Source organism: Oncorhynchus tshawytscha, linkage group LG26, assembly GCF_018296145.1.
Source record: "Oncorhynchus tshawytscha isolate Ot180627B linkage group LG26, Otsh_v2.0, whole genome shotgun sequence".
NCBI classification, from domain to species: domain Eukaryota; kingdom Metazoa; phylum Chordata; class Actinopteri; order Salmoniformes; family Salmonidae; genus Oncorhynchus; species Oncorhynchus tshawytscha.
Genome location: NC_056454.1, coordinates 37971395 through 37991797, shown reverse-complemented (window position 1 = coordinate 37991797; position 20403 = coordinate 37971395). Strand labels below are relative to the sequence as shown.

Genomic DNA, 20403 nt, shown 5'->3' with positions numbered 1-20403 from the left:
AGTGTCAGAGAGGGCCATTTAAATGAGTAGTACTGTAGTGTCAGAGAGGGCCATCTAAACGAGTAGTACTGTAGTGTCAGAGGGCCATCTAAACGAGTAGTAATGTCAGAGAGGGCCATCTAAACGAGTAGTAGTGTCAGAGGGCCATCTAAACGAGTAGTAGTGTCAGAGAGGGCCATCTAAACGAGTAGTAGTGTCAGAGGGCCATCTAAACGAGTAGCAGTGTCAGAGAGGGCCATCTAAACGAGCAGCAGTGTCAGAGAGGGCCATCTAAACGAGCAGCAGTGTCAGAGAGGGCCATCTAAATGAGCAGTAGTGTCAGAGGGCCATCTAAATGAGCAGTAGTGTCAGAGAGGGCCATCTAAACGAGTAGCAGTGTCAGAGAGGGCCATCTAAACGAGTAGCAGTGTCAGAGAGGGCCATCTAAACGAGTAGCAGTGTCAGAGAGGGCCATCTAAACGAGTAGTAGTGTCAGAGAGGGCCATTTAAATGAGCAGTAGTGTCAGAGAGGGCCATCTAAATGAGTAGTAGTGTCAGAGGGCCATCTAAATGAGTAGTAGTGTCATCAGTACATTAAGAAAGAGAAAAGAGATGTGAGATTCAGGAGAGGGCTGGAGGAAGGCTCACCTTGCGGTCCTCTTTAAAGAGATCTGCTGCAGTGGTGAAATGAGGGACAGCGTTCTTGCAGTGGGGACACCCTGTTAGGGAGCATAGAATTATGGTCATTATCACAGCATGACCGTTGACATTTCATGTTGTGAACTGCCTTTCACCCCAACTAGAATGTGACATTTGGCTCACCCCAACTGACATGAATACTACACAACGACATTATAACAGGAGAAATTGTAATTCAAGCACACAAAATGTCTAATCTATGGTCATATGCTCTCCTTCTCTCTCACACAAACACACAGGCAAGAATGCACGCAACACACACACTCTCTGTCCCTGCATGTCACTTACACAATTACCCCACATTAGTAATGGTGCACTTGTATTTTATAGGGAGGTATAAATCCCTTTACTGGAGTCATAAATGAAACCTCCCTGGCGCTTTCATATCCGTCACCGGCCCCCTGAACGCCACACACACACCAGGTGAGAGGATTGGTGTGTGTGTGTGTGCACGCACCCAGCCCTTTACATACAGGGACAGGCACATTTACAGCCCTCCTGTGTGTCACACAGTCAGTTTGACAAGCTGTCCACTTTGCTAACTGACTGACGTCACAGCCATAGTTCACCACAGTGATACGAAGGTTAGCAAAAAGGTGAATCAAGCATCTCAACTCCTCACTAAAAGTTTTGTTGAATGGCACATTTTCCAAAAGATAAAAATGTATTCAGATTTCTGCCTCTGCGAAACAAAGCCTGGATTGTGACACGCTCTGCACCACCTCATTTATGGACCATGATGAGAGTGATTATACATACACACCCCACCGATAATTATCAGAGCTGAGAGGATGGGCTTGGCTCCAGGCCTGTGGGGGTTGGTTAATGTGGACCTGCCTCATTGACCACAGTGAACAGCTAATGGCTCCTCTCTTGAAGACCTAAAGTGTTTATTTTACCTTTATTTAACTAGGCAAGTCAGTTAAGAACAAATTCTTATTTTCAATGACAGCCTAGGAACAGTGGGTTAACTGCCTGTTCAGGAGCAGAACGACAGATTTGTACCTTGTCAGCTTGGGGGTTTGAACTTGCAACCTTCCGGTTACTAGTCCAACGCTCTAACCACTAGGCTACTCTGCCGTTTCAGAAGAGGGGATAACAACCCCTAAAATGCTGGATATCTAATGGCAACCTTTTCTTCAAGTCTTTTACAAGTGTTTCTCAGCAGGGATACACAGCGGCCAGAGAGACGCCACACCTGCTTGGAGACAACTACTGTACATACTCACTTGTTACAAGTGCTTACTGGTGCCATTTTTGTTGGTAAGAACATGTCCAAGAACGGGTCTGAACTTAAGTGAACACTTCTGGATCGTTTTCTGCTGAAGTGACTAGAAATCATTATTGTCCTTTTCTTGTGAAAGCCTCCTTAGTCATTCTCAGTCCCTTTCAGGTACAGTAATCATTGACATTCAAGAACAGAACTACAGGGTGCCGCAGCAAGCCTTCTACTTTGATTTTCCCGTTTTCATTTCATAGTAGAAGAATGTAAAATCTGTTGAATCTCCTTCTGTAATTGGTGGCAGAGCTATAGTGAACTCAACAAAAAAGGAAACGTCCTCTCACTGTAAAAGGTGTTAATTTTCAGCAAACGTAACATATGTTCATACAAATATTTACACAAGATTCAACAACAGACAAACTGACCAAGTTCAACAGACATGTGACGAACAGAAATGGGATAATGTGTCACTGAACAAAATCAAAAGTAACAGTCAGTATCTGCAGTGCATCTCCTCCTCATGGATTTACCAGTCTTCCACCAAGGTACCTGCAAGTTCCCGGACATCTCTGGGGGGAATGGCCCTAGCCCTCCGATCCAACAGGTCCCAGACGTCTCTGGGGGGAATGGCCCTAGCCCTCACCCTCCGATCCAACAGGTCCCAGACATCTCTGGGGGGAATGGCCCTAGCCCTCACCCTCCGATCCAACAGGTCCCAGACATCTCTGGGGGAATGGCCCTAGCCCTCACCCTCCGATCCAACAGGTCCCAGACATCTCTGGGGGAATGGCCCTAGCCCTCCGATCCAACAGGTCCCAGACGTCTCTGGGGGAATGGCCCTAGCCCTCACCCTCCGATCCAACAGGTCCCAGACGTCTCTGGGGGAATGGCCCTAGCCCTCACCCTCCGATCCAACAGGTCCCAGACATCTCTGGGGGAATGGCCCTAGCCCTCACCCTCCGATCCAACAGGTCCCAGACATCTCTGGGGGAATGGCCCTAGCCCTCCGATCCAACAGGTCCCAGACATCTCTGGGGGAATGGCCCTAGCCCTCCGATCCAACAGGTCCCAGACGTCTCTGGGGGAATGGCCCTAGCCCTCACCCTCCGATCCAACAGGTCCCAGACATCTCTGGGGGAATGGCCCTAGCCCTCACCCTCCGATCCAACAGGTCCCAGACATCTCTGGGGGAATGGCCCTAGCCCTCACCCTCTGATCCAACAGGTCCCAGACATCTCTGGGGGAATGGCCCTAGCCCTCACCCTCCGATCCAACAGGTCCCAGACATCTCTGGGGGATTGGCCCTAGCCCTCACCCTCCGATCCAACAGGTCCCAGACATCTCTGGGGGAATGGCCCTAGCCCTCACCCTCCGATCCAACAGGTCCCAGACATCTCTGGGGGGAATGGCCCTAGCCCTCACCCTCTGATCCAACAGGTCCCAGACATCTCTGGGGGAATGGCCCTAGCCCTCACCCTCCGATCCAACAGGTCCCAGACATCTCTGGGGGATTGGCCCTAGCCCTCACCCTCCGATCCAACAGGTCCCAGACATTTCTGGGGGAATGGCCCTAGCCCTCACCCTCCGATCCAACAGGTCCCAGACATTTCTGGGGGAATGGCCCTATCCCTCACCCTCCGATCCAACAGGTCCCAGACATTTCTGGGGGAATGGCCCTATCCCTCACCCTCCGATCCAACAGGTCCCGGACATTTCTGGGGGAATGGCCCTAGCCCTCACCCTCCGATCCAACAGGTCCCAGACATCTCTGGGGGAATGGCCCTAGCCCTCACCCTCCGATCCAACAGGTCCCAGACATTTCTGGGGGAATGGCCCTATCCCTCACCCTCCGATCCAACAGGTCCCAGACATTTCTGGGGGAATGGCCCTATCCCTCACCCTCCGATCCAACAGGTCCCGGACATTTCTGGGGAATGGCCCTAGCCCTCACCCTCCGATCCAACAGGTCCCAGACATCTCTGGGGGATTGGCCCTAGCCCTCACCCTCCGATCCAACAGGTCCCAGACATTTCTGGGGGAATGGCCCTAGCCCTCACCCTCCGATCCAACAGGTCCCAGACATTTCTGGGGGAATGGCCCTAGCCCTCACCCTCCGATCCAACAGGTCCCAGACATTTCTGGGGGAATGGCCCTATCCCTCACCCTCCGATCCAACAGGTCCCAGACATTTCTGGGGGAATGGCCCTATCCCTCACCCTCCGATCCAACAGGTCCCGGACATTTCTGGGGGAATGGCCCTAGCCCTCACCCTCCGATCCAACAGGTCCCAGACATTTCTGGGGGAATGGCCCTATCCCTCACCCTCCGATCCAACAGGTCCCAGACATTTCTGGGGGAATGGCCCTTGCCCTCACCCTCCGATCCAACAGGTCCCAGACATTTCTGGGGGGAATGGCCCTTGCCCTCACCCTCCGATCCAACAGGTCCCAGACGTGCTTAATGGGATAGAGATCCGGGCTCTTCGCTGGCCATGGCAGAACACTGACATTCCTGTCTAGCAGGAAACCACGCATAGAACGAGCAGTATGGCTGGTGGCATTGTCATGCTGGAGGGTCATGTCAGGATGAGCCTACAGGAAGGATACCACATGAGGTAGGAGGATGTCTTCCCTGTAACGCACAGTGCTGAGATTGCCTGCAATGACAAGCTCAGTCCGATGATGCTGTGACACACCGCCCCAGACCATGACGGACCCTCCACATCGATCCCGCTCCAGAGAGCAGGCCTCGGTGTAATGCTCATTCCTTCGATGATAAACGCGGATACGATCATCACCCCTGGTGAGACAAAACCGAGACTCGTCAGTGAAGAGTACTTTGCCAGTCCTGTCTGGTCCAGCGAAGGTGGGTTTGAGCCCATAGGCAACGTTGTTGGCAGGGCTTTCTCCTATAGAGCTCCATTTTTATGGAACGGTCTGCCTACCCATGTCAGAGACGCAAACTCGGTCTCAACCTTTAAGTCTTTACTGAAGACTCATCTCTTCAGTGGGTCATATGATTGAGTGTAGTCTGGCCCAGGAGTGGGAAGGTGAACGGAAAGGCTCTGGAGCAACGAACCGCCCTTGCGGTCTCTGCCTGGCCGGTTCCCCTCTTTCCACTGGGATTCTCTGCCTCTAACCCTATTACAGGGGCTGGGTCACTGGCTTACTGGGGCTCTCTCATGCCGTCCCTGGAGGGGGTGCGTCACCTGAGTGGGTTGATTCACTGTTGTGGTCATCCTGTCTGGGTTGGCGCCCCCCTTGGGTTGTGCCGTGGCGGAGATCTTTGTGGGCTATACTCAGCCTTGTCTCAGGATGGTAAGTTGGTGGTTGAAGATATCCCTCTAGTGGTGTGGGGGCTGTGCTTTGGCAAAGTGGGTGGGGTTATATCCTTCCTGTTTGGCCCTGTCCGGGGTGACCTCGGATGGGGCCACAGTGTCTCCTGACCCCTCCTGTCTCAGCCTCCAGTATTTATGCTGCAGTAGTTTGTGTGTCGGGGGCTGGGGTCAGTTTGTTATATCTGGAGTACTTCTCCTGTCCTATTCGGTGTCCTGTGTGAATCTAAGTGTGCGTTCTCTAATTCTCTCCTTCTCTCTTTCTTTCTCTCTCTCGGAGGACCCGAGCCCTAGGACCTGAGCTCCAGGACTACCTGACATGATGACTCCTTGCTGTCCCCAGTCCACCTGGCCATGCTGCTGTTCCAGTTTCAACTGACCTGAGCCCTAGGACCATGCCCCAGGACTACCTGACATGATGACTCCTTGCTGTCCCCAGTCCACCTGGCCATGCTGCTGCTCCAGTTTCAACTTCCACCTGACTGTGCTGCTGCTCCAGTTTCAACTGTTCTGCCTTATTATTATTCGACCATGCTGGTCATTTATGAACATTTGAACATCTTGGCCATGTTCTGTTATAATCTCCACCCGGCACAGCCAGAAGAGGACTGGCCACCCCACATAGCCTGGTTCCTCTCTAGGTTTCTTCCTAGGTTTTGGCCTTTCTAGGGAGTTTTTCCTAGCCACCGTGCTTCTACACCTGCATTGCTTGCTGTTTGGGGTTTTAGGCTGGGTTTCTGTACAGCACTTTGAGATATCAGCTGATGTACGAAGGGCTATATAAATAAATTTGATTTGATTTGATGTCTGGTGAGGACCTGCCTTACAACAGGTCTACAATCCCTCAGTTCAGCCTCTCTCAGCCTATTGCAGACAGTCTGAGCATTGATGGAGGGATTGGGAGTTCCCTATCCACATCGCCGGGGTAGTAGCGGAGAGGGTAGAAAGTTAAGTTCCTCAGCGTACACATCATGGACAAACTGAATTGGTCCACCCACACAGACAGTGTGGTTAAGAAGGCACAGCAGCACCCCTTCAACCTTAGGAGGCTGAAGAAATTCGGCTTGTCACCAAAAGCACTCAAACTTTTACAGATGCACAATCGAGAGCATCCTGTCGGGCTGTATCACCGCCTGGTACGGCAACTGCTCCACCCAAAACCGTAAGGCTCTCCAGAGGGTAGTGAGGTCTGCACAACGCATCACCGGGGGCAAACTACCTTCCCTCCAGGACACCTACACCACCCGATGTCACAAGAAAAATATCAACAAGGACAACAACCACCCGAGCCACTGCCTGTTCACCCTGCTATCATCCAGAAGGCGAGGTCAGTACAGGTGCATCAAAGCTGGGACCGAGAGACTGAAAAACAGCTTCTATCTCAAGGCCATCAGACTGTTAAACAGCCACCACTAACATTGAGTGGCTGCTACCAACATACTGACTCAACTCCAGCCACTGGAAAAATTGATGTAATAAATGTATCACTAGCCACTTTAAACCATGCCACTTCATATAATATTTACATACCCTACATTACTCATCTCATATGTATATACTGCACTCTATACCATCTACTGCATCTTGTCTATGCCGTTCTATACCATCACTCATTCATATATTTTTATGTACATATTCTTATTCATTCCTCTACACTTGTGTGTATAAGGTGATTGTTGTGAAATTGTTAGGTTCGATTACTCGTTGGATATTACTGCACTGTCGGAACTAGAAACACAAGCATTTCACTACACTTGCATTAACATCTGCTAACCATGTGTATGTGACAAGTAAAATTTGATTTGATTCCTGGTGTAACTCGGGCAGTTGCTGTTGCCATCATGTACCTGTCCCGCAGGTGTGATGTTTGGGTTGTACCGATCCTGTGCAGGTGTTGTTACATGTGGTCTGCCACTGCGAGGATGATAACCTGTCCGTCCTGTCTCCCTGTAGTGCTGTCTTAGGCGTCTCACAGTACGGACATTGCAATTTATTGCCCTGGCCACATCTGCATGCCTCCTTGCAGCATGCCTAAGACACGTTCACGCAGATGAGCAAGGACCCCGGGCATCTTTCTTTTGGTGTTTTTCAGTCAGTAGAAAGGCCTCTTTAGTGTCCTAAGTTTTCATAACTGTGACCTTAATTGCCTACCGTCTGTCTGTAAGCTGTTAGTGTCTTAGCGAACGTTCCACAGGTGCATGTTTATGGTTCATTGAACAAGCATGGGACACAGTGTTTAAACCGTTTACAATGAAGATCTGTGAAGTTTTGGATTTTTACAAATTATCTTTGAAAGACAGGGTCCTGAAAAAGGGACGTTTATTTTTTTGCTGAGTTTATATCCTGTATGTGCTTTTTCTCTCCAATATGTGTAGGTTATAATATACAAACTCTTGTGTCTACACTTCACACATGAAAGTGACAATTCAAATATAGCTTTCAGTCCTCAATTAAATCACCCTTAAGCATTTGTGTTGTAAATTAGAATCTTTCCCCACTAATTAGCTTAAAAAGGTACGACACAAACAAGCATTTCATGAAGGGCAACATAAAAGTTAATTAGCAGGAATTTCCCGGGATAGGTGGAGGTAACATTACCCTCCCTGGCATATGTGTATAGGCAGCAGTTTAGTTCAGAAGAAAATCTGACGAAGAGGAGGCTGGAAATTAGAAGAGACGGAAGACATCCTTTAGATAACAATGAACATAACTGAAGGCATTTGATTAGAGAGTCTTCATGTGTTAGTGACTAGTTCGATCTCTCAAAGCCACTGACAGGAGGATGTTCCACAGAGGATTAGACAACGTTGCCTGCCTCCCAAATGAAACTCCACTCCCTGTCTCCCGGTTGGGTGCCATATGGGACTCAGCCTTGGAGTAGAGAAAGAAAAAGAGAAGGTTGTTATTGCCTCGTAGAGGAAAAGCCAAGAGGCATTTAGGAGTTGTTTTGCTTCATGTTCACTAATAGGAAGACGGAAGGTGCAGTGGTGATGAGCGCAGTGTTTGAAGGCTCTTATCAGACAGTGACTTCAGGGCTGCTTGCGAGTCGGTTCATCACATGAACATGTCCTGCATCAACTGGAAAGTGAGTGAGTGAGTGTCCAATGAAAGGATATTGAGATGCTGTACCTGTCAATGTCATCTACAATGTTTACCCCTCTAGCACTACAAGTCTATTTTGGGCATTCTGTCATTTTCTGGTCCCTTCACAGCTTAGGTGTGGCTTCATCAGATGATGGCAGATGTTGGCAGAGAAAAAGGCAAGATTTATGTACTGGTGGTGTAAAACTTGACTTAAATCCTTTAGTTCCCTGGGGAAAATAGGTCATCAAAAATTGGTGGTGTAAAAATCCAATCAATCATAAATCAAAATGTAGTTATATTGGACATCAACAAGTTGTTGTGTTGTTGTCGTCTGGCAGGCAGGGTGCTTACATGGTGATGTGACGGGAGTTTATTTGGAAGTGAACTCATGAGGTAGCCCAGCCTGAGACTTAACAGCCCAAATATCAACCTTGGACCTTTAGGATGTCCTTTTGGTCTAATGGTTGAGACATTGGGTTGGCAAACGGGAGACCCAAGGTCAATTCCCACTGGTTACACTTACATGGAGCGTAAAACATGACGAGGGCGTGCTTCTTCTTCTTCAGCGCTTCCCTGAAGTCCTCCATTCCTAGATGGCTGACGCTGGATGGCTTGTCTTCCCAGGACTGCTCTGGGGGAGGGGGTGCCTGGGGGCTGGTATAACAAAACCAGACATGACAATAAGGTATGATACACTTGTGACTAGAAATGTTGATAACTGCCTGAGTTGAAGCCCATTGATCAGCATATGACCCTAATCCTGTGCTGGCAGGTAGACCCTGAATTATAGAAAAGCAGAACAAAGTTAAAGATCATGACTCACTTCTGTAGAAACTCTATGATCTTGTCCTTGCTCCTGAGGTGGGGTAGCGTAAACTTCTCCTCTCCCTTCTCAAAGTACTTGACGGTGGGGAAGCCGGAGATCTTGAAGCGCTCTCCCACTGCCTTGTGGATGGTGGTATCCACAGCCGCCAGAACACCAGGGCTCTGGAGCAACAAGAGGCAGGTCAGGATACAATACCGTCATCACATCATAGATGAGCTAGTTCTGACTGGATCACCGCCCTTACGGCTCAACTCAGCCCAGTGAGAATAAAGCAAAACCACTATAAAAACGTAAGCACGTACACAGAGTTTAGGGGAAGCTTTTCACGTAATTACGCCCGGTGGGTGGTACTGATGTCACAGTGGGAGTACATTTCATTGAGCACACGGGTTCAGTGTCGAGAACGAGCTGAGCACTCGCTCCTGTCTGGATCGTGGAACACACCGCTAAGCTGTAGACTACCGGTTGGCTAAACCACAGTAAGTAACAGATGATACCATTTCATCAGGCAGACAAAAACATGAAGTAAACCTCTGAATCCACGTTATGTTTGCCATTTCATGCAGCCGCAGAACAGAAAGAAGCTAATGAAAATATATTATATTCGAATTTCACATGGTGTAATGTTGAGAGATATTAACATTCGAAAAGTAATGCTGGGTGTGTAAGTATACCTCCAGGATAGTATGGTAAAGTCAGCCTCATGTATAGACCCTCCAACAAATAAATAAGCCCAACATCCAAAACCCATCAGATGAACAGTTTTTAATGAAGCCAGCAATGTAAATGATTCATCTCAGTGACTGACAGTAGACAGGTGTTAGTGCATGTTGACTAACCAATCACAGTACAATGAGATTCAAATCAGCTTCATACATTTCACTGAGATGAGTTTAGTAGAGTGGCTTGATAACGGCATGGACGTTGTTGGTTTGCTAGCAAGCAAAACTTGACGTTACACATCGTTCACGTTTGGGAAAACTGTTCCAGCCAATTGGTAGCTACAGTAGCTACCGTTAGTTCAAATAAAGCTAAATGATCTACTAATATAAAAGTGCAGCTATAAACTAGAAAGTATAAATCCACCACAGCTTAATTTATGAATTAGGTCCCAGGAGGAGGGTTTTCAGTTGAACGAGGACGTGCATCTGTTAGTCCTTGCACTTTGAAACCCTGACGTATAGCACCGCCCACTGGGAGGAATGGCATGTTCCCATTTGTGTTCCCAAAGTTCACAGTGCACCAAACAAAACAGCAGCTCCTAAATAACTGTCGGGAGAGAATAAAATAACAAGATTATTTGTAAGATTAGCCTCCACAATAGAGGTAAATAAAAAAAACAGTTGACCCCTCTATAACGAGGTATTTCAATACAGGCTGAATAAAAATACTGAACAATACACATTTTCACTCTATGTACTTCTATATAAAGTAGAAGGAGAAAAATAGATGACTTCAGCGGTCTCCTGTGCTCAGGGTGTAAGTAGTACAGCCTCCAGGCAGCACATCCGCATTAGGTAATGTGGGAGCTCTTCCCATTGACCTCCAAGCACTGGGTCTGGGCAGGGAGCCGAGGAGAAGAGGAGGAAGGGAGGACAGAGTGGGTCCAAGCTGCAGATCTCCAGGCAGGCTGGTGCACGGGGACAGCACAGGGAAGGATGAGATAATTGCTCCAATCATGAGGCGATCTCTGGTGATATTTATTGGCCTGCCCCTGGCTCTGGCTCAGGGCTGAAGGAGTGCAGCATTACCATAGTGGAGAGGACAGACACACCCTGCTAATCAGAAACACATAAGGAGCTCTGGCAACCAGTGAGTCCAGCTTGTCAGACTGACAGCACCGGCCAAGTGGGGTTAAAGTTCTGTTCTGATGTTCAGATATGTACTCGCTCACAGCTGGGGTTTGGAAGAAGTTCTTTTTACAGAGTGGAGTTGCAAGGCTTCAACATAAGCATGGACATACATTTAATCACACAGAAACAACACGAGCTCTCTGATGCATGCAAACACACATCAAAAGCACCCTGTATATACACCATCATTGTACTTACATTTTTGTCTTTGTTGAGGTATTCAGCAGCTTCATCATACTCTGGCTTCATCTTCTTACAATGGCCACACCCTGCAGGTGAAAACACAAACAGACCTGACTAGCTGAGCGACGATGACTTAACGAACAGAAACAGAAATGACAAGCCGAGTTAAGATGTGCTAACGGTAGTGTTAGGGATTCTCACCCATAATCACATAAGTAAATGGCCTAAATAGAACCAACCAAGTGCGTTAATTTAATGAATCATTCACAACATTACATTATCAGTAGGGCCTCATCCAAGTAACATTAAAATAAACTGCAGGGAATCGGTTCCCGCCAACGGTTTTCAACTCAACACGGGCAGTTCTACAATATAGAAATGTACACTGAGTGTACAAGAAATGAAGAACACCGTCCTAGTATTGCATTGCACACCCTGTTGCCAGAGTGATAGGGGAGAAGACAGTTTAAGCGAGACCACAGTGACATAGCAGGGTTGGGGATGCGATAGGTCTAGTGTTACCACTCAGTGTGAGAACTAGCTGGGTGGACAGAGTGTGTGTGTGTGTGTGTGTGTGTGTGTGTGTAAGCTTGACTTGCTTGCCAACAGGGCTGTGACAACAAATTCCTGCGTCATGAATAAATGCTGTGTTCAATAAAAAATGTATGAGCTCTGCAGCAATGCAACTTATTTCTAAACAACTTTCAGACTCTGAACTCAATATTATTACCAAGCATCCCACTAGATGTGTTGTTGTTGGTATATTGTAAAGAGTAGTCTATGCTGTTTGAAGAACAGAGTGTGTGTGTATATTTTCTATACAGCATGGTTGGATGGAACTGCAAGATCTTTAGTTGGCACATATCCAAAAATATTCAATATTCAAAAACAGCTGTGAACTGTCCTTAAAATCAGATACAGCTGTAATATACACAAAATCAATACAACACACTGCTGCATTCAAAATATGTATTCATCTTTAATTGTAATATTTTTGTAGAATTGTCAGACAGGATGCATCTCTGTCTGACCTTAAAAAGAGGAGTGTAAAAGAAGGAGACAGAGGAATAAAAGAGTATTAGTCTATTCTCTGCATCATCTCCTCTCTACTGGTGCCATCACCTTCATTTACTGTCTGGGGAAGGAGGGTTAAGCTAGATGTAATGTTTCTGATTCACAGCAGGGGAGTGTGTGTGTGTTTCTGTTGGAGAGACAAGGGCTTCGTGGCTATTAAAATAAGGCTGCTTCAATGGGCGGCTGGCCGCATCTCCTCTCCATCACCAGTCTGAATAGACTAGAGGATGCTGGGTAATATGCCTGTTGGGAGGCCAGATCCTGTTGTTTACCTCAGCCATTCACAGACATGAATTGGTCTCTATACATCCTGCATCTACAGCTGCACAAAGACGACTGAACCAGCCACAGTGTGGAGGGAGGAAGGGGAGGGAGCAGCACAGACAACTGAACCAGCCACAGTGTGGAGGGAGGAAGGGGATGGAGCAGCACAGACAACTGAACCAGCCAGTGTGGAGGGAGGAAGGGGAGGGAGCAGCACAGACAACTGAACCAGCCACAGTGTGGAAGGAGGGAGCAGCACAGACAACTGAACCAGCCACAGTGTGGGAGGGAGCAGCACAGACAACTGAACCAGCCACAGTGTGGAAGGAGGGAGCAGCACAGACAACTGAACCAGCCACAGTGTGGAGGGAGGAAGGGGATGGAGCAGCACAGACAACTGAACCAGCCACAGTGTGGAAGGAGGGAGCAGCACAGACAACTGAACCAGCCACAGTGTGGAAGGAGGGAGCAGCACAGACAACTGAACCAGCCACAGTGTGGAAGGAGGGAGCAGCACAGACAACTGAACCAGCCAGTGTGGAGGGAGGGAGTGAACCAGCCACAGTGTGGAGACAGCACAGACAACTGAACCAGCCAGTGTGGAAGGGAGGGAGCAGCACAGACAACTGAACCAGCCAGTGTGGAGGGAGGGAGGCACAGACAACTGAACCAGCCACAGTGTGGAGGAGGGAGCAGCACAGACAACTGAACCAGCCAGTGTGGAGGGAGGGAGCAGCACAGACAACTGAACCAGCCAGTGTGGAGGGAGCAGCACAGACAACTGAACCAGCCAGTGTGGAGAGAGGGAGCAGCACAGACAACTGAACCAGCCAGTGTGGAGAGAGGGAGCAGCACAGACAACTGAACCAGCCAGTGTGGAGAGAGGGAGCAGCACAGACAACTGAACCAGCCAGTGTGGAGAGAGCAGCACAGACAACTGAACCAGCCAGTGTGGAGAGAGCAGCACAGACAACTGAACCAGCCAGTGTGGAGAGAGCAGCACAGACAACTGAACCAGCCAGTGTGGAGAGAGCAGCACAGACAACTGAACCAGCCAGTGTGGAGGAGCAGCACAGACAACTGAACCAGCCAGTGTGGAGGGAGCAGCACAGACAACTGAACCAGCCAGTGTGGAGGGAGGGAGGACAACTGAACCAGCCAGTGTGGAGGGAGGGAGCAGACAACTGAACCAGCCAGTGTGGAGAGAGCAGCACAGACAACTGAACCAGCCAGTGTGGAGGGAGGGAGCAGCACAGACAACTGAACCAGCCAGTGTGGAGAGAGCAGCACAGACAACTGAACCAGCCAGTGTGGAGAGAGCAGCACAGACAACTGAACCAGCCAGTGTGGAGGGAGCAGCACAGACAACTGAGCCAGCAGTGTTGATGCTCTTGACCATGAGACCATTACTCTCACCATGACAGGTGGACCATTAAGAAACTGCAGTGTGTGTCTCCCCACGTGTTCTTGGCAGTGCCAGGGAGGGTTTGTGTGTGTGTGTGTGTACACAAGCTGCTGAAATGCCTGATATGCTTGTATCAGCTGGCTGCTCTTGGCTTGGGCGTCTCAGTGAGTGTCCACAGCAGTGCCCCGTGAAGAGTGACAGCCAGGCTGCCCATTGTGAGAGGCAGGGCACCAAGGGGCGAGGGTGGGTCGGTCTAGTGGCCTTCCTGTGTTATAACAAGGAGCCATATAAAATGGGACTTTTACCCCCAGTGAGCCTGGGCCCGTTATTAACTACAAATGGGTCCCAGGGTGGGTCCACAGGGAGGTGTCTTCATGCAGATTCAGAGTGTAATAATGCATGTAATGTTGCATTTCAAAATGTGTTTCAATATGCACATGCATTTGAAGTAATAGTGCGTTTTGACAACAGCACCGTTTTTCAACTCTGTCAAAACATCCCCCTGACATTTCCCTGCTTCTCTCCTGATCGAGATCACAAATGGAAACAAATAAACATGTTATCTGTGACACTTTTACTTTTTTTTTGTAACAGCAATCTGTTACATATGTAGCGTCATCATAGCCTGTTCCCCTGAGTGTGTGTGTATGTGTGTGTGAGAGATATGCTACTCGCTGTGTGTGTGTGTGAGAGATATGCTACTCGCTGTGTGTGTGTGTGTGTGCTACTCGCTGAGAGATATGCTACTCGCTGTGTGTGTGTGTGTGAGAGATATGCTACTCGCTGTGTGTGTGAGAGATATGCTACTTGCTGTGTGTGTGAGAGATATGCTACTCGCTGTGTGTGTGAGAGATATGCTACTACTGTGTGTGTGAGAGATATGTGTGTGTGTGTGTGTGAGAGATATGCTACTCGCTGTGTGTGTGTGTGTGTGAGAGATATGCTACTCGCTGTGTGTGTGTGTGTGTGTGTGTGTGAGAGATATGCTACTCGCTGTGCGTGTGTGTGTGTGTGTGAGATAGAGATATGCTACTCGCTGTGCGTGTGTGTGTGTGTGAGAGATATGCTACTCGCTGTGTGTGTGTGTGTGTGTGAGAGATATGCTACTCGCTGTGCGTGTGTGTGTGTGTGTGTGTGTGTGTGTGAGAGATATGCTACTCGCTGTGTGTGTGTGTGTGTGTGTGTGTGTGAGAGATATGCTACTCGCTGTGTGTGTGTGTGTGTGTGTGTGAGAGAGATATGCTACTCGCTGTGTGCGTTTGTTACTTACATGGGGCATAAAACATGACCAGGGCAGATGGGTGTTCCTCCAGGAACCCATCTAAGGAGTCGTCAGTCAGGTGGAAGACAGGGGAGTCAGTCTCCGACCATTGGACCTCTGGGGCCTTCGGCTGGGGGGGCTGGGGACTGGATGGAGAGAGCGAGGTGGTGGCGGTGGGGAGTGAAAATGAGAGGGAGAAAGACAGAAGGGAAAGAGGGGTGAGAGATGTAAGAAGCCCAGAAGTGAGTTAAAGCAGGTCTGTTATGAGGCAGACCTAGCTATTGATCATACTCCACCTCACGTCAGCTACATCTGGCCTGTACTGGTCACACCCATATGACAGAGCCCTCCCTCCCACTGCCAAGACCAAATACAGACATCTTCCAGTCTTTTATCCATACTGGCCACTAGTCAAGGAGAAATGTACGAGGGTTCATAACACACTGTCTAGGGGGATGGGTATCTGTTTTAAATGTCACTATGTGCAAATGGGACGCGGTCATAAATCTACAGCTTCCAGACAGTGTGCTCCGGAGTACTTTTGATTATAACTAGGCAAGTCAGTTAAGAACAAATTCCTATTTACAACGACGGCCTACCCCGGCCAAACCCGGACGATGCTGGGCCAATTGTGCGCCGCGCCGCCCTATGGGACTCCCAATCACGGCCGGTTGTGATGCAGCCTGGATTCGATCCAGGGACTGCAGTGACGCCTCTTGCACTGAGATGCAGGGCTTTAGACCACTGGGGAGCCCTATGTGAGGCGGTCCACAGAGGCATATAATATTCACGAAGGATATTCGAGACGAATGGATACGTATCTAGATACATGGGCTTTGATAAGATACAGGAACCATACGTTTTGGTTTGAAATGATTCAGTGCTATTAGAGAACGAATTGATGCGATTCGGTTCAATGCACTAACATGTGTTGCATAAAACACATTCATTTTCCATTCTAAATTCAAATCTGCTGCTGATGGAGCTCATGAGCTGAGCTGACGTGTGTGTAAATGAGTGTATGTCTATGGTGTGTGTGCTATGTAAGCACCTGAGCTGAGCTATAAGGGAGGCATCTACAGTACCACCCCACTACCACTATCTGGTTAGCCATGTTTTCTGCCCCCCCCCACCTTGGCACTGAAATCACCGTCACCCACTAGTCACTAATTTTTGAAGATTAAGTGTTTGAGCTAGTAATGTATTAATATGTATTGTGTACAAATTAGCTATGACATAGCCAATGTATACATAGATCATTTGTACACAATAAATATTAAGCTATGACATAGCCAATGTATACATAGATCATTTGTACACAATAAATATTAAGCTATGACATAGCCAATGTATACATAGATCATTTGTACACAATAAATATTAAGCTATGACATAGCCAATGAATATACAGCACAACTTTGGATTTCACCCCATCTCAAAATCAGATAGTTTTGACGTTTTTAGTGAGCTTTTCTCTTCCTGCTTTGACCTTTTTTAAGCAAAACTATAGCTGATGGTGAACTGGAACAATCAAATTAAAATCTATTGTAAGTTCAGCAGGTAGCCTGTTAGCAAGATGACTTGTCTCCAGTAGCTTACTTTTATTTTGGTAAAACACAATTTTCAACAGCACATATTGTAGATAGCAATAGCCTAGCAAATTACATAAAGTTGTCACTCAACTAGTAAAGCCTAATATCCAGAAAGGCAATTTAGCATTTCAATGCTCAAGGTTCCGCACAGATGTGCAAGATCAGCGCGCGACGCTGGGCACACTGCGCAGTGTGACTAGGCTACTGATATTCCCTGGGGTTGTTTGGCATGCACAATGACTGTCAACACAGACACATGCTTAGTTCCACACCGAATGAGGGGACGCATCAGTTGTCACAAAAAAGGAGGTATTTTTGAGAAGTGCAAAGAAAGCTTCAACCAAAAAAGTTCATCAGCAATTCATAAAGTTTGAATAAATTCTCTGACCAATGCATGCTACATTTGGATCGGTTTGGGGTCCGCGGACCAATGCTGACAACGTTTGAATAGGGACCGATGCATATCGGTGAATCGTTACATCCCTAATCATTAACTATTAGTACTACAGGTCTCCTAGCTGGTCTCCTAGCTGGTCAGACTGGACAGGACCCTGGAGAAAGCCTCTGAGTCAGGACCACTGAACAGATGCTTGGTGGGTGTGGGCGTCTGTGTGTGTTTGAGAGTGAGAGAGAAAGAGTGTTGTGTGTGAGTGTGTGTACTTGTTATGGGTCTACACCGTGGGACTGTCTCTGAAGTGGTTAGAACCCTCCACAGAGAGGAAAGCGGTCATGGTTTGAAGCATCTGCCAGAGCCACTCGAGACTCAAACTGTCTGTGTTCTCTGACCTTAGAGGCATTGTTCCTGTTCCCATATAACAATGTTTCCTCTCGGTCTGTGTTTCCTGAAATAGCTGTGAAATCTGTTCTGTGCCCTTTCAATAGACTAAAGCATGGTAAACAGTCGAATGAGTGTGAGAGCCAACGGGGAGTAGAGTGAATGGGGACATTAAAGGGTGTGTTGATGCACTCTTCATGCAGGAGTAAAATGCCATGTTTATCTAAAGCGGGTTACAGTACACCAAGTGTACCGGTATGCATGTGGCCTTGCTAACACCACACACTTACCAACTGAGCCCAACAGCAACATGAATAGGCCACAGAACTTTTCCCACATCAGTTCCCTAACCAGTGATCAGAAACGCTCCGGACTCTATTTTGTGAGGGGAAAGTGATGAGGCAAAAGGAAGGCAGGAAGGAAACGCTCCGGACTCTATTTTATGAGGGGAAAGTGATGAGGCAAAAGGAAGGCAGGAAGGAAACGCTCCGGACTCTATTTTATGAGGGGAAAGTGATGAGGCAAAAGGAAGGCAGGAAGGACACGCTCACTTCTTCATCCAGTCAGCGATGTCCTTGGCTGTACCTCCGTAGTTTTCATAGTGGTGCAGGAACTTCCCCTTCCTAAAGACCGGGGGGGGGGAGAGAGAAGAGTGAGAACAAAAAGATATAAAACATATGCTAGCGACAGTACAGAATGACCCCATCTAGACAACCCACTAATCCATGTCATGCGTGTTGCACAATGTTCTGAGTTGTGATTCTAAGAACTACGGCACTACTGTAACCTACTGTAACCTACTGTTGACTACACTGGAAGAGATGAATGTGCCTTTTCATTAACATCACTTTATTGGTCAATGCACACAAGGTCCAACCGAAATTTGACTTCATCCCAACCCTCTAAAAGACACACATACATTCATACATTTTTTGGATAGGACCCGGGAGCTGTTGTTGTGGGGGTTAAGTGCCTTGTCCAGGGGCACAACGGTAGGTAATGGCATCTAGGACTTGATACTAGCAACCCTTCGATTGCCAGCTCACTTCCCACCTGATACTTCCCGTCAGACCTGGAATTCGACCTGACAACCCTCTGGTTGCTGGCTCGCCTCTCTAACCGCTAGGCTACCTGCCGACCCACAGAGGATATACAGGTTCCTCAGAGAGAAATACAGTACATCAGAGAGAGCTGAGTCACTGTTGTGGAAAGTGGAAAGGAAACAAAGGAAATGTTTTGTGAAAAAAAGCTCAAACAATACATTAACATCACTAGGTTTAAACTTGCTCAAATGTAGCCAACCAATAGTAAAAGAGCATATATTGTATGGACTAATAGTTATTATGGATTACAATATGCATTAGAATTATGCATTAGAAAACAGCATTTAGCGCCTACATTCTGGAGGGGGGGATTCCAATTGTGTGAACACTATCTATGTGGAAACAGATACTCATGTACTAACTTCATCTTCCCTGACCTCCTGCATGTGTCCCGAGACTGAAACAAGTTGGTGGTGGGCCGTAGGACACTAGCTGCTCCCGCTGAACCTAGCTGCTCCCGCTGAACCTAGCTGCTCCCGCTGAACCTAGCTGCTCCCGCTGAACCTAGCTGCTCCCGCTGAACCTAGCTGCTCCCGCTGAACCTAGCTGCTCCCGCTGAACCTAATGCCTGCAGATCCTGGTAATTTGTAACCGTCACTGTTCTGCAGGGAATAGAATACAGCAGCCAGTTGTACAGTATTAGTGCCACTCATCACTTGTAGTTTAATAGGCACAGAGGGAGAGGACCTTCTGGGGGGTTCCTACGTTTCTTTTTTTGTTCCGCAAAAATGTTAAACACACTTCGGCCTAAAGCCTGCAGGTGTAATGCATGATGATGCAGTTATATAACAAGTTATAAAGCATTATACATGCAGGTTAAGTATCAACAAAATGTTTAACTTTGTGGCCTCTCCTCACTGGAAAGAAAAGACATTGGAAAGGGAACTTGAACAGCAAGACAGAGAAAGATCATTGTAGACGCCGTAGGGTTGTCAGCCCCACCACCACTCTAGAGGCTGGGTTGAAAGAATGAGTGACTGGCACTCGCGGATGCTTTTTCAAAGCCGTTGTCAGATATTCCAATGAGTGTAATTTGCTCAATATTAGGAGTTAAGAAATAAAGTTGACAGCATTAGAAATAAGATATTCTCATCTTTTCAACTGTTGGTATGTCATTTCTATATACAGTACCAGTCAAAAGTTTGGACACACCTACTCATTCAAGTGTTTTTCTTTATTTTCTACATTGTAGAATAATAGTGAAGACAACAAAATGATGAAATAACATGTGGAACCATGTAGTAACCAAAAAAGTGTGAAACAAATCCAAATGTATTTTATATTTGAGATTCTTCAAAGTAGCCACCCTTTGACTTGATGACAGCTTTGCACACTCTTGGGATTCTCTCAACCAGCTTCACCTGGAATGCTTTTCCAACAGTCTTGAAGGAGTTTCCACATATGCTGAGCACTTGTTGACTGCTTTTCCTTCACTCTGCGGTCCAACTCATCCCAAACCATCTCAATGCAGCAATCCATCAGTCTCCTTCTTGGTCAAATAGCCATTACACAGCCTATATGTGTGTTGGGTCATTGTCCTGTTGAAAAACAAATGATAGTCCCACTAAGCGCAAACCAGATGGGATGGCGTATCGCTGAAGAATTCTGTGGTAGCCATGCTGGTTAAGTGTGCCTTGAATTCTACATAAATCACTGATAAGGTCACTAGCAAAGCACCCGCACACCATCACAATGCTTCCATGCTTCACGGTGGGAACCACACATGCAGAGATCATCCTTCACCTACTC

The 20403-nt window shown here is 47.7% G+C and overlaps 1 protein-coding gene across 2 annotated transcripts in view; it reads right to left on the bottom strand.

The window, feature by feature from the left end:
* Positions 1 to 20403, bottom strand: part of pdia5 (protein disulfide isomerase family A, member 5) — a 64361-nt gene that overhangs the window by 10836 nt on the left and 33122 nt on the right. For both annotated transcript variants that reach the window (XM_024389681.2, XM_024389683.2), the window contains exons 10-15: positions 18103 to 18174; positions 15194 to 15330; positions 11196 to 11266; positions 9142 to 9305; positions 8842 to 8972; positions 628 to 698 (exon numbers count right to left, since the gene is read on the bottom strand). In XM_024389681.2, coding sequence (XP_024245449.1) covers positions 628 to 698; positions 8842 to 8972; positions 9142 to 9305; positions 11196 to 11266; positions 15194 to 15330; positions 18103 to 18174 — 646 coding nt within the window. The remainder of the gene's footprint in view (positions 1 to 627; positions 699 to 8841; positions 8973 to 9141; positions 9306 to 11195; positions 11267 to 15193; positions 15331 to 18102; positions 18175 to 20403) is intronic.